The 13686-nt window shown below is 34.5% G+C and overlaps 1 protein-coding gene and 1 pseudogene across 1 annotated transcript; one reads left to right on the forward strand and one right to left on the reverse strand.

The window, feature by feature from the left end:
- Positions 1 to 242: 242 nt before the first annotated feature.
- On the reverse strand, positions 243 to 5583 carry LOC120197352 (annotated as a pseudogene).
- A 912-nt stretch (positions 5584 to 6495) lies between these two features.
- On the forward strand, positions 6496 to 11186 carry LOC120197418 (protein NRT1/ PTR FAMILY 4.6-like). Its single transcript, XM_039198954.1, has 3 exons — positions 6496 to 6719; positions 7690 to 8047; positions 11172 to 11186. Coding segments are annotated over exons 1-3 (474 nt in total). The 5' UTR covers positions 6496 to 6605; the 3' UTR covers positions 11174 to 11186.
- Positions 11187 to 13686: the final 2500 nt, after the last annotated feature.

A 13686-nucleotide genomic window follows, 5' to 3' on the forward strand; every position in this document is an offset into this window, starting at 1 on the left:
GTGAAACATTATGTGGTCATTGGTATAGTTTACCAAAAAAAAGTGTTTTGAATAAAATAGACTAAATTCAATTAGTATTGTTGTTATTGTAATATATAAGATGAAGTATCTTGTATCAAGTCAAGAGATTATATGCACATGAAATGCAAATGAGTAATTAGTATTATTATTCAAATTAACCATTTGGTCCGTTTCACAGAACATAACTAAGATAGTTTCAAAATGGCTTTTCGTTGCTGACATTACACGTACCAGTGTATAGCTTCCTCTATTTCCAAACATGCTAATGAAATCACTTTGCATTCTTACAACAAAGCAAAAATTCTCCGATGAACTTAACACACGCACATATTACCAACTACAATATGCTTGCCTTCCACCTCCAGCTTCCCAACCTTGGTTAAGATAGTGTATATCCGGATGAAGAAATTCCGTGGCTATTGATACTATATTATAATGATATCGACACTAATCCATTTTGTCAATTACAACGTTTTGTCTTGTCTGCCAGTAGTGATTTTCTCCTCGAATTTATCTCTTTGGCCCAACTCTTTCCAATCTCTGTCTGAAATTTTCCTGAACAAATCATAGGGGAGTAAGAGAACTGACAGTAAGATCAAAATGGTATCCCATATTACATGCTGCTTCAAATAACCTACTGTACCTTGTGTTGAAAGGAAAATTCATCCAGCACCTTTCATGTTCTGCAATTGTATCATAATATCAAAGAATAGATTTGATAATCATATAGAAAATTTCTCAAGACCTTTCACATTTCTAAGCTAAATAAGTAATAAATAAACCCCTTACCCATTTCATATTCCAGCGCTTGCAGAATCAATTCAACCTGGTTGTGAACACAATTCAATAGAAGAAGAAAGATTAAGTTCTATATTTATATATGCAGGTGAAGGATAGACAGCAGCACATAAAAAGCACAGGCCCGCAGAGCATTAATGCAACCAAAATCAGTTACTTATATTGAGTTTGCATCATAGAAACAATACAAGGTAATAATGTCAATATAATTATCTACGAGAACTTCTAGGTTCATGTATCAACTATTTGTTAAACCTCAGTATCCCCAACCTCGATTTGCTTTGTTGTCCCATCCTCATTCACAAGAAGGTTGTTTAAAACCAAACCTGGACATATAGTCAGCCGGTCTTTTCAGCTCGAAGAACAAACACATCCCATATGCATCTTATAAATTTAGAATGTAAGATTATCTCAAATACAAGTTCTGAGAGAGAGATTCATCAGAGCGGCATATCCAGTTAACACTCGTAACAACTGAAAAGCTAAGACATTTAACTTTCAACGAAAAATCATCTTTCAGATGAAAAATCTGTGTGTGAGTGAGCATGCACAGAAGCATGAATTCAATCACATAGCATACCTTGTCAAATCTTTCACAAGGTTAGCCTCCAGAGAAGCATTATTTTCATATTCTTCCCACAGTTGTTGGATCTCCTCGCTGCATATAAAAAAATACCAAATTAAGATAAATTGATAAAATAAATTGTTTAGAAACTCAAATTTCCTAAATATGATATTCACTAGGAAGTACCTCTCATTCCTCCACCCAGAATTTTGCACATTTCAGTTAACGCTGCTTGTTCACGTCTTCTTTTTTCTTCTTTAGGCACACCACATGATGGTGTTATATCTCCAACAATAGCTGTCAAAATTGAAAATCTGACCTCAAAACTCAAACTATAAGTTGAATCTTGTGTGTGTCTGTGCAGTGCACATGTGCATCAGTATATAGCATTAGATATGTGGTTGCTCAACATACACCCCCATCCCCAACCAAAATAAAAACCAACACGACAAACTCATAGAATGCATGTAAGAAAATCAATAAGTTGGTTCTAAACGTTCAACACTGTCAACTATCTAGATTATCATATTAAAACTTTAAAACTTTTATGGTACCTATTTAAAGATTTCTTTTTCCTTCTTCGAGGAAAACAATTTCTACGTTGCTGATTTTAACATCATAAATTTGTATAGCATGGCCATTCCAAACTTGAAGTACACTAATGATTATGATGGAAGATACAGGCATAGGAGAGTACCTTCTGCAATATCATGGACAATTGCAATCTTGATACATCTGTAAGAGTTAGAAGGAAAACACATAAGCTTAAACATCCAACAAAAGAAAGCAAATAAAGTTCTTTTTAAAAAAAGCAAGCATAGAGAATCACATATCTATCAATAAACTCATCTCAAGCCTCTTTAACAAGCTAAATCCAGTCAATGAAAAAGAAAAAGAAAAGAAAAAAAGAATACCTATTAGCTAGGTAAAGCTTCTAAAATTCTCCTCAATTAGCATGGATGAAAATAAATAAAACTAAATCACATTTACAAACTTGGAAGTTGATAATTAATGAAGAACAAGAGCCCCGATCATATGATATGATAAGAGAGTGAACCTTTCTCTATTCACACCAGGAAGGTCACCAGCGATCAAAGCCATCAACGCCATGCGGTACATATGGTCAGCAATTGATTCAGGACCCTCTATCCATGATGATCCAACCCTTCCTTTTTGTGGTCTATGCAATGAAAAAAGTAATCAGGAACTATAATTTTTTCCCCTGCATGATTCAACTGGAAACTATGAGATAGAAAGGTGGGTTTAAGCAAAGATGCACGGCTATTGGAAGCTTAAATTTCTAAGTAGCTTTCAAAGTCTTCACTCAAAACGTCTTTAATTACACTAGAAAAGTTTTAGAAATTAAAGACTGGAAGGAAATAGAATAACGGTACAAATTTACGTTATCATTTTTACCTTGAGACTGTGGCACAATGTGAGAAAATCAATGGCGGAGGCGGTCTCAGACGTAATGGCGGAAGGTATGTGCGGGTAATGAAAACGATCGGCGAGCGACGGTTCGCGAACCTAAAAAACGGAGGCGCGCAGTACGCACAAGTATTAGAGGCCATTGTGCAAGCGGAGGCAGGCAGGCCTGTGCGCCGGAGATTTAAAGCTTTGGACCTATTTGGGTTGGCGGGTATTTGATGGGGTCCGAGAAACGAGGTCCGATTTGGTTGGGCTACCGATCAACTTTGGTCTTAATATGACCCTTTTTGAGGAAAAAGTGAAGGCCGTAGAAAGTTTGGATTTTTTTTCCTGAAAAAATATTTTTTTTAAAGAAAGAGGAGGGATTATTCTGAATTGATATCAGAATTTAATATACTTAATGCTATTAAATCTAGACAAACACAAAAGTGATTAATGTATTTATAAATTTATTATTTTGCTTGTTGAATAGGCATCTGAATGATCAATTTACATAAAATAGAATAATGACAAATATTTCAAATCTGAGTGAATTTCAAAGCATACTTTTCTAATAGTTTGTGTGTACGATTGAACACATACACACACTTTTCTTGAGTGAATTTCAAATCTGATTAAAAACTTGAAGAAATTAAGACCTATGCATAATAACAAAATATTTTGTCTAAATCCAGCTAACCTTATATATCATTGTCCGAAACTAACCGATACTTATCTCATTGCGTAAACGCCTTTGTTTTGGGGAAAGCTCATATTTGTCAATTGTCAATAAGAATTAACCTCTTGCAAGCTATTGGTTCTTTGTAGGGGTGTTCATTCGGTTAATTCGGTGGCCGAACCGACCGAACTACCATTTTCGAATTAACCGAACTTTTTTTTTTAACCGTTAATCGAACCAAACTTTTTTTCGAAAATATTAATCGAACCGAATAAATTTCGGTTAATTCGGTTAATTTTCGAATTAACCGAAATTTTTTATAATTTTAGAATTTAATATTATTTTAATTAAAAAAACAATTTACAATTAATTTAAATAATATCTAATTATAAATAATATCTAATTAATTTGATTCAAATATTTTGCATTTAGTTTTGATATTATTTTAATTAATTAATATTGATTTGGGTTTTAAATGGATTTTAAATAGATTGGGCCTCTTAATATAATTATATTTAAAGGTTAATTCGGTTAATTCAGTTAATTCGATTAATTAATCGATTTCGAACCGAATTAACCGTTAACCGAATTCTAAAAAAATCCTTAACCATTTTCCAATCGAATTAATTCGGTGACCGACCGAATTAACCGAACTAATTCGATTCGATCGATTAATTCGATTAAAACCGAATTTTGAACATCCTAGTTCTTTGTTTCAATACACACACAAGTAGAAAGAGGAGGAATCTTCACGCAAAAATAAACTAAAATTAGCTAGACCCTAAACCTACCCCTCCTAGATTTCATCTTCAGAAAGGCTTCGTCTTTAATATATCAAATGATAATATTACTTTATAAACAAAAAAAATGCAGTATCTTACAAAGAAAAAATTGCAGATTCTCGACATGTTGAAGATTTTGTTAATAGTCAAAAATAGCAGGCTGCAGGTTTAAACTCACGTGAGGAAAGTGATTAAAATGGTGATTGGAGTTTATAACGTTGCAAGAGTTTTCTTTCATTTTCTTTTGAAAACTCAAACTTTCAAGGGACCCTTCACACCTTAATCTTATTGGCAGAGAAGAATATCTTAGCGATAGAATATATGAGATTATATGGCATATTGAAATCATAAACACCACCGCATCATTTAATTTGTAGAGCGTTGAAATATGATAACGCTGCCAAAGTAATGGTCATATTTTAAACTTAAGTTTCGTTGTCATAGATTAAGGAATTGTATATCAAGTAAACAGTAGTGATCTTAATATATACATATATATAACTTTGGCAGCGTTATCATATTTCAACTCTCTACAAATTATGTGTATGTGAGTGTGTGCAAGTCAATGGTAGGGACTAGAACCGGTATATTAAATAACCCTTTCACATTGTCTACATCCCAAAAAAAAAACGTCATATCATATAGAAAATTCTACCGTCTGCAAACCTGATCCAACAAATATAATTAATAGCGTTTACTTTTTGCTCAATTACACCTTTGAATTAATTAACCTTAATTATAGAGATTGGAATACTTTTTTTTTAATTCAAACATTTGAACAAATCTTATTTAACTGGTGAATTTTTTTTGAAGAAAGTAGAAAAGATACACAGTTGATGTGGGTCTGATCATAAAAACATGTTGAGAGGGACAACATCAGCGGTGGTCATAACTCTGCCTTTATGAAGCAATTTATTTCTGACATCAGATAGGTGTCATCTTCTAATGGATGTAAGTTGAAAGCATTTTTTATCAAATATTGGGCACTTGATCTGATACTGCGAACGATCAGTCTTTAACAGTCTATAAACAGTAGGTGGCAAGTTTTATTCGGAGAAATTTAGAAGAAAAATTGGTGGATAACGAGGATGACCATGATGTTTTGTCAACGACCAAGTTTCTCCTAGTGTTACAATTAGCAGCCTTTAGAACGTGTGAAGGATGCTTTAAACAAAAGCATGTTTGCATATAATTCTAGCTGTTAAGTGTTGTTGTATGAGTTTTAATTTTTAAGATTGGAATGCTTGTTTAATGGTGTAGCTGTCAGCTACCGGATATTCTGCACAAAACGTGGCTTTGGCCTTGATCAGGAAGAGTTGTTGTTCCTCCATTGACTTTGGAATTGAAATAATTAATATTACTCAGATGCAGGAATTGGTTCAATATTAATTCATTTCAGAAAGAAATCAGGGTCGCAGAAATTAAACTTTCAATTATATATCTGCCTTTGGCCTTTGGCAATTCTTGGAATCGGTCCAAGAAAACTTGGGTTGTTGATTCAGCAAGTAATTGAAGGATTGCTACTGTAAATACACTAGGGCAGGAAAAAAAGTGAGTACCGTCGTCACTAAAAGATGGAATGGTAATTGTAACTTTGAGAGTTGTTGAGTCAATGCATAGTTTAAACTACTTTAAAGGATCGTGTTGCTTGCGTGTGTACGCGACATCGGATTGGAGAATCAATTCTTTTGTCTTAATTACTGTATTTATATATTAAAAAAACCTCTTAGTACACACAAAAGGTTCCTAATCAAAGTCATTATCTAAAGGGTTTAGACCATTCTCTCCCTCCAAGTTGACTCCAATGCCCCTTTCTTCGCACCGCTCTTAAATACCCCCATCACTGCTTTTCTCATCAAGGTTCACTTCTCACCTGATATATCCAATACAACTTACCCAACTTGGGGAAAAAAGTGTTGAGAAACAGCAATGGTGGGTTCCCTTTTTTTTTCCCCTCTTTTCTCTTTTTTTTTGTCCTTTGCTTTTTGTCATTCAAATAGACAGAAAGAAGAAACATGTATATTACTATAATTTATCTACTAACTCTCATTTGTGGATGTTTTTTTCCCTATAGGAAGGAGGGTATAAAGATACCAGATGGGAAGGCTATGTGGATTGGAGGAATAGACCTGCTTTAAGAGGCAAGCATGGTGGCATGCTTGCTGCTTCCTTTACCTTGGGTTAGTAACCCCCCAAAAGATGCTATTTTATAAGTCTATGTTATGGTTTAATGATGATTTTTTTTTGTGTGGTTGTCGAAGTGCTGGAAAATTTGGCTTACTTAGCAAATGCCAGCAACCGGTGTTGTATCTGTCGAAGTACATGCACTTTTCACCGTCCAAAGCGGCAAACAATGTCACCAATTTCATGGGAACTGCCTTCCTTTTGGCCCTCCTTGGAGGCTTCTTATCTGACGCTTTCTTCACCACTTCACATCTACCTCATAAGCGCGCTCATCGAAATTCTGGTAAACTTTTTTCTCAAGCCATCAAATACTTGTTTTTTATAGTTGCATGTCCTTCACTATACGATTTTGCATGAAAAAAGAAGAAGATACGGAGTGTTGAGCATTAAAGGTTGGTGCCGACACAGGCGCGAGCTCTTGGTATATGAATCCAAGGAACGCCGTTTACTTAAGTTCAACTATCGAGGTCCTATGATAAATGTCCATAATTTCTCTCAGATCCAGAAACAAAACAAGAAGCAATGAAAGGGTCCTGTTTATCATGATGAAACTTTCAACTATTGATTACGTTGGTTAGGCTTTGAATTGGTCATATTCCTTCCAAGCATTAAATTTTACTAGATGACAAATTCGATTTTGTAAGCAACAAAAAAAGTCGTAACGATAAATATAAAATTCAGACGTGGTGTGTTGGGAAGAAAAAAAAAGTCATGGAATTTAGCCAATAGAAGCCGACGCCTTAGCCTTAAGGGGTTTAAATATTAGTGTCTCGTGTTGCAACATGAGAAACTGTCCTTTCACAATTTCAGCAAATATGGTAACATCAAATGGGATCTAATCCGGAAGCACAAAAACGACAACAAACATGTCAAGGAATAGTGCTCATGTTGGCAGGTTCACGAACCACGTGCATGAGTGGCTAATGACTACAACTTGACAGTTTATTGAAGTGAGAACTTTACAAAGCCCAGTAGCGGAAACCCCAGTTTCTTTATAATATCATTTCATTAAAATTTCGGCAGTGCGGTCCAAAGCATTTTTGGGTTTGGATGCTGATACCAGATAGGAAAACTGACTATTTGGTTTTATTTTAGACTGACCTTTTGGCATATGGCTTATCTATGATACTAATTAAAACCTTGTAAAGAAACAAACTATTTCTTCCAACAAAATCATAATTAGTGTCAAAATTGTTGGTGGTTAATGCATTACCGGAATTATATATGCCTAATCAATAGCTGCATTGGAACAGGGCTTGATAATTCTTACCATCCAAGCTCGGACGCCTTCACTAAAGCCCCCACAATGCAATCCATCTATTCCATGCGAGGAAGTTGGTGACGGGAAAGCAGCTATGCTGTTCGTAGGCCTGTATCTGGTGGCACTTGGTGTTGGAGGTATAAAGGGGTCCTTACCAACTCACGGCGCTGAGCAGTTGGATGAGACACCCCAGAAGGAAGGAAGCAAAGATCCACCTTCTTCAACTACTTTGTCTTTTGTCTCTCATGTGGTGCGCTTATTGCCGTCACATTTGTTGTGTGGGTTGAGGATAATAAAGGATGGGAGTGGGGTTTTGCCATCTCCACAATCGCAATATTGTTGTCAATCCTGTCGTAACCGGTTTTCGTCCGGGCACGAAATATTAAAATTTGGCGGGGAAATTAATATTAATAAATAATTTTGAAAATAATTTGTGAGTCGCCATCGGCCTTTTTGGATTAGGTAGGTCGAATACCTAAAAATTATTTTTTAAAAGAGTTTTAAGAAAACATCAATTAAAAAAATCGAACTGATCTGCGTTTTATAACCAAAAATTCATTCTTTTTAATAATAAAAAGGGATTCGTGGTCGGTTACATTTAGGGAAGGATTAGCACCCCTACAACGCCCAAAATTGGTACTTTTTTAATTATAAATTGTCTCTATTATTAAAAATTTAACAATTCAAAAATATATTTAATTTATAATCTTATAATTTTAAAATTGTAAAAAAATATTTTTTATTTAAAAATATCTGAAAAGAACTTCTAGGTGCCTTAAGACAGCTCTTTCTTTGATATTGATAAATATTAATTTAAATAATATTGTTTAATTTTAAAACATCAGAATAGGACATCCAGTTGTATTAAGACTGTCCTTTTCTTCGATATTAAAAATAAATATTTAAAAGTTAATATTTATTACATATATTTATGAATATAAATCAAAATATTTAACAATATAATAAAATAATAATTCTATTAAACAATATATTTAAAAACAATAAAATAAATAAAGACATATAAAATTAATAACTAAATTATAAAAATAAAACTAATTACTAATTACTAATTACTAATTAATTGAATTTATAGGGTTTAAATATATTTTTTTTATTTAATAATTTAATGACCAAAATAAACTTATCTAAAATTCAAATTTTATAATAAAATAAATTAAAAGTATGAACTAGGGACTAAAAAATTATTTATTAAAATTAGGGATTAAATCTGTAATTTATCCTAATATATTATTTTAATATGAAGGACTAAAATAAAAGAAATTAAAATTCGAAGACTGAATTAAAAATATTATAAATTTAATTTAGTGACTAAAATGTAAAGTTTACAAGTACGAAGGACTGCGGAAGGGATTTAACTTTTCCATAATCACGCGCATAGTCCTTCCCGAAACGACGTCGTTCGGGAAGGACTATAAAAGTCCAAATCGGCTGGCCCGAAGGGCCAGCCATTTCATTTCTTCTTTTTTTTTTCTTTCTTTCTCTCAAACAGAGAGAAGAACTCTCTGTCTTCTCTCTAGACTGAGAGAGGTTCAGTCGGCCGGCAGCCGTTAGCCGGCGTTCATCCGCCGTCAACCACCGCCGCCGGCCACCGTCTTCGGTGGCCGGAAATTTTTTTCTTTTATCTAAATGTAGATCGGACCGTCCTAATGACGGTTCCGACGTTTTTTTTTCCGTTAAAACTGCTCCCAAACGGAGCAAATCTAAAAATACCTTCGATGTTTCGAAGGTTCTGACGAGATCCGGTGGTCAACGCTTCCTCGGTAAGTCTCTTCTTCCTTTTTTTTTTTTTTTTTCTTCTGGTTCTTGCTGCTGAGATCGTTGGTATAGTTTGTTTTTTTTCCTTTTCTCTGTTTTTTTTTTTCCCCGGTTCTGTTTCTGTCTCTCTGTCTCTGTCTCTGTCTCTTTTTCTTTTTTTTTCTTTTTTTCAGGTGGGTGGTGGCTTTTATAGCCACCACCGGTGCGGTCATCGGACTGGGTAATAGACTACCCTTCGGTGAGTCACCGGACTACCAGTGGTGACTCACTGCTAGAGTAGCAACGTGGGTGGCCATCTGGGTCTTCTGGAGGCTTCGATGGAGGCGTGGCAGCGGCGGAGGCGGTGAGGGCTGTCGGCAGCCGCGTGGAAGCTGGAGCGGCGCCGCGTGGCCCTAGGGTATCAAACCCTAGGGTTCCTCTCTGGAGCCATGTGGACCGTTGGATCGTGCCAGATCCAACGGCTGTGATGAGGCGGCTGAGGATGATTAGGGTTAGGAAACCCTAACTGGAAACCCAAATATTTAGGGTTTCCGGTTGGATTTGGACCGGTTTCAGTTGGTTTGTAACTGAGCCGGTTTAATTGTAATTGGTTTGTATTTAATATATTTAATAATAATAATAATAATAATAATAAAAATAATAATAATAATACTAATAATAATATTAATAATGATAATAATAATATTAATAATAATGATAATAAAATGGATAAAAAAAATAGTATCTTCAGCTGCCCCTCTTTGCTCATTCTTGTGTTAACAAGAATAGGGCAAAGATGAAAAGATAATAAATTTTTTTATCCATTGACTTTACTTTGATCATTATGGAGATATTGAATAAATTCTTCTTTTCTTCTCCAAATAAGCTCTTCTTATTATGAACTTTCTGCTGGGGATGATGATGACCTCCTTTTGTGATAGAGTCATTCAAAAGGTTGAATAAGCTTTTGATGAGTTCTTCTCATTATGAACTTTTTCTTCCTTCTTCAGATGACGAGTTCTTCTCATTATGAACTCTTCCTCTGGAAAAGAATGATCCATCAAGTGATGAATTCAAGCAAAAGGTTGAACAAGTTCTTCTCATTATGAACTTCTTCTTCCTTCTTCAGATGACGAGTTCTTCTCATTATGAACTCTTCCTCTGGAAATGTTGATCCATCAAATGATGAATTTAAACAAAAAGTTGAACAAGTTCTTCTCATTATGAACTTCTTCTTCTTTCTTCAGATGAGTTCTTCTCATTATGAACTTTCTCTGGAAAAGCTGATCCATCAAATGACGGATTCAAGTAAAAGGTTGAACAAATTCTTCTCATTATGAACTTCTTCTTCCTTCTTCAGATGAGTTCTTCTCATTATGAACCTTCTCTGGAACTGTTGATCCATCAAATGATGAATTTAAACAAAAAGTTGAACAAGTTCTTCTCATTATGAACTTCTTCTTCTTTTTTCAGATGAGTTCTTCTCATTATGAACTTATCTGGTAATGAATGATCCATCAAGTGGATTTGAAATCTTTGCTAAAATCTTTGAAATTCCTGTTAAAAATTCAACAAGAATAAAAATGAATGAAAATGCATCTATTTTTGTAAACACCTAAAATATGATGCATGAATGTTAAGTTATTTGATTTCAGATTGGTGAATTGAGTATTTCTTCAATTGTAAAAACCCAATAAATCTTTCTTCTTCAAATCAGAGAATCTATCCTCTTTGACAAATGTAGAGGTAGATATAATGTCACAAAAATTTCTTGAGAATAAAACTCAATTGTATAAGCTCTTGAAAAGCTTGCATTGAGGCAACATGTTGATTCTGATAACAGCTCATCTGATTATGAAGTGGCCTTTCAAAGATGACTTCACAGATATCGATAGTTCTTTTAATACCAAGAAATCTTGAATTCTGATGAAGAAAATAAACTGTTATACTTGACAAGAATGGGATTCTCGAGTGCGGTTACTTCAATATCCATGTAGAAATGTGGTCCAGATTCATCAATTATAAAATTGATAAATTTTATACGTGCTGCTCAAATGACTAAAGCTGCTGATGCACTTCTTCGGATCAAATAACTCAAAGAACACTTCCAGAAGATGCTATTGGCAAATTTATTTTCTAAATTCAATGCTTGATTATGCCCAATCAGATCAGATAACTCAAAGAAAACTTCCAGAAGATGCTATGTTCTTCTAACCAGATCAGATAACTCAAAGAACACTTCCAGAAGATGCTATGTTCTGTCTAACCAGATCAGATAACTCAAAGAACACTTCCAGAAGATGTTATGTTCTTCTAACCAGATCAGATAACTCAAAGAACACTTCCAGAAGATGCTATGTTCTGTCTAACCAGATCAGATAACTCAAAGAACACTTCCAGAAGATGCTATGTTCTGTCTAACCAGATCAGATAACTCAAAACACTTCCAGAAGATGCTATGTTCTGTCTAACCAGATCAGATAACTCAAAGAACACTTCCAGAAGATGCTATGTTCTGTCTAACCAGATCAGATAACTCAAAGAACACTTCCAGAAGATGCTATGTTCTGTCTAACCAGATCAGATAACTCAAAGAACACTTCCAGAAGATGCTATTTTCTGTCCAACCAGATCAGATAATTCAAAGAAAACTTCCAGAAGATGCTATGTTCTTCTAACCATATCAGATAACTCAAAGAACACTTCCAGAAGATGCTATGTTCTGTCTAACCAGATCAGATAACTCAAAGAACACTTCCAGAAGATGCTATTGAGCACATATAAAAGGTTGAATTGTTTATAAACATGTTCAGGAAGTGCCGAATGGACAGAAAGGGTCTGTAAGGCTTCTGAAGCCTATGACAATGAGTCACCTTCGAGTGTCCAGAAGTATGTTCTTGATGAGTGCTGAAAATGGAATCTTGTATGGGTTGGAAGGAATAAAGTTACTCCACTTGAACCTGATGAGGTGGAAATGCTTCTAGGTTTCCTTATCAACCATACACAAGGATCTGTGTAGAAACATGTTTCCTAGTGATATCAATGTCTTGTTTCTTTTTGCTGGAATCAGTAATGCAAAGATCATCTTCTACTGTTTTGAAAACAGATGTGCAAGAACTGAATGGTGATCGGTTGGAACAATTGATGAGTAGATTTGGCGGATTCGACCTCGTTGTCGGTAGCACCACTTGTAACAATCTTGATGTTCATGACTTTAAGCTAGTGATGATTTGCCTACTTTGTATTCCATGTATTTAAAAGTATTAACATAAAGTGATATTCAGAAATCTTTAATTTATTTCAAAATTATGTTAATAAAAAATAAATTGAATTTCAAAAATAAATTGAATCTCAAATAAATTGAACTTGAAATAGATAGGATTGTATTCAAAGTTCTGGCAATCATAATAATGATAAAAATTCAAATGTCTCAACAAATTACAAGCATAAGTATTTCTAAATTAATCACATTGACACAATTTAGAGTAATGATGTAAGCTTTTGTCTGGAAGATCTCAAATGTTGTCAAAATGCTTGTAGATGTGAAGTTTCTTCCAAACTACCAAAATCTTAAGAGAATTCAATTGCCGGATGCCTAATATCAACCTGCCTTTGAGCCGCCTTTTCAGGTTTTCAACTCAAATCCTTCCTTTGGTTACAAGATGCCCTTTGCGGGTTTTCACCTTGACCCTTTTTTCACTTTTCATTTTTTTTTCTTTTTCTTTTCTCTTTAAGCATAATATTTCTTGACAGAATCCGAGTTTATTGGATTTCTCAGAATTTTTCCATCCATTTCTGCCAAGATCAACGCTCCTCCGGAAAAGGCCTTTTTCACAACGTATGGCCCTTCCCAATTAGGCATCCATTTTCCACGGAAATCTTTATGTATAGGCAAGATCTTTTTTAATACTAGATCACCCTCTTGGAATTCTCTTGGATGTACTTTTTTGTCATGAGACTTCATCATCCGTTTCTGATACATCTGTCCATGGCAAATAGCTTCAATCTTTTCCTCAATAAGGTTCAATTGATCAACTCTAGCTTGGATCCATTCAGATTCATCCAATTTTATTTCTCTCAATATTCGGAGCGATGGAATCTCAACTTCAATTGGTAAGACTGCTTCCATCCCGTAGACTAAAGAAAAAGGCGTTGCCCCAGTAGATGTTCGAACAGTAGTTCGGTATGCATATAGAGCAAAAGGTAACTTCTCGTGCCAATCTTTGTAAGTTTC

The sequence above is a fragment of the Hibiscus syriacus genome, unplaced genomic scaffold (genome assembly GCF_006381635.1).
Source record: "Hibiscus syriacus cultivar Baekdansim isolate YM2019G1 unplaced genomic scaffold, ASM638163v2 tig00117048_pilon, whole genome shotgun sequence".
Taxonomy (NCBI): Eukaryota; Viridiplantae; Streptophyta; class Magnoliopsida; order Malvales; family Malvaceae; genus Hibiscus; species Hibiscus syriacus.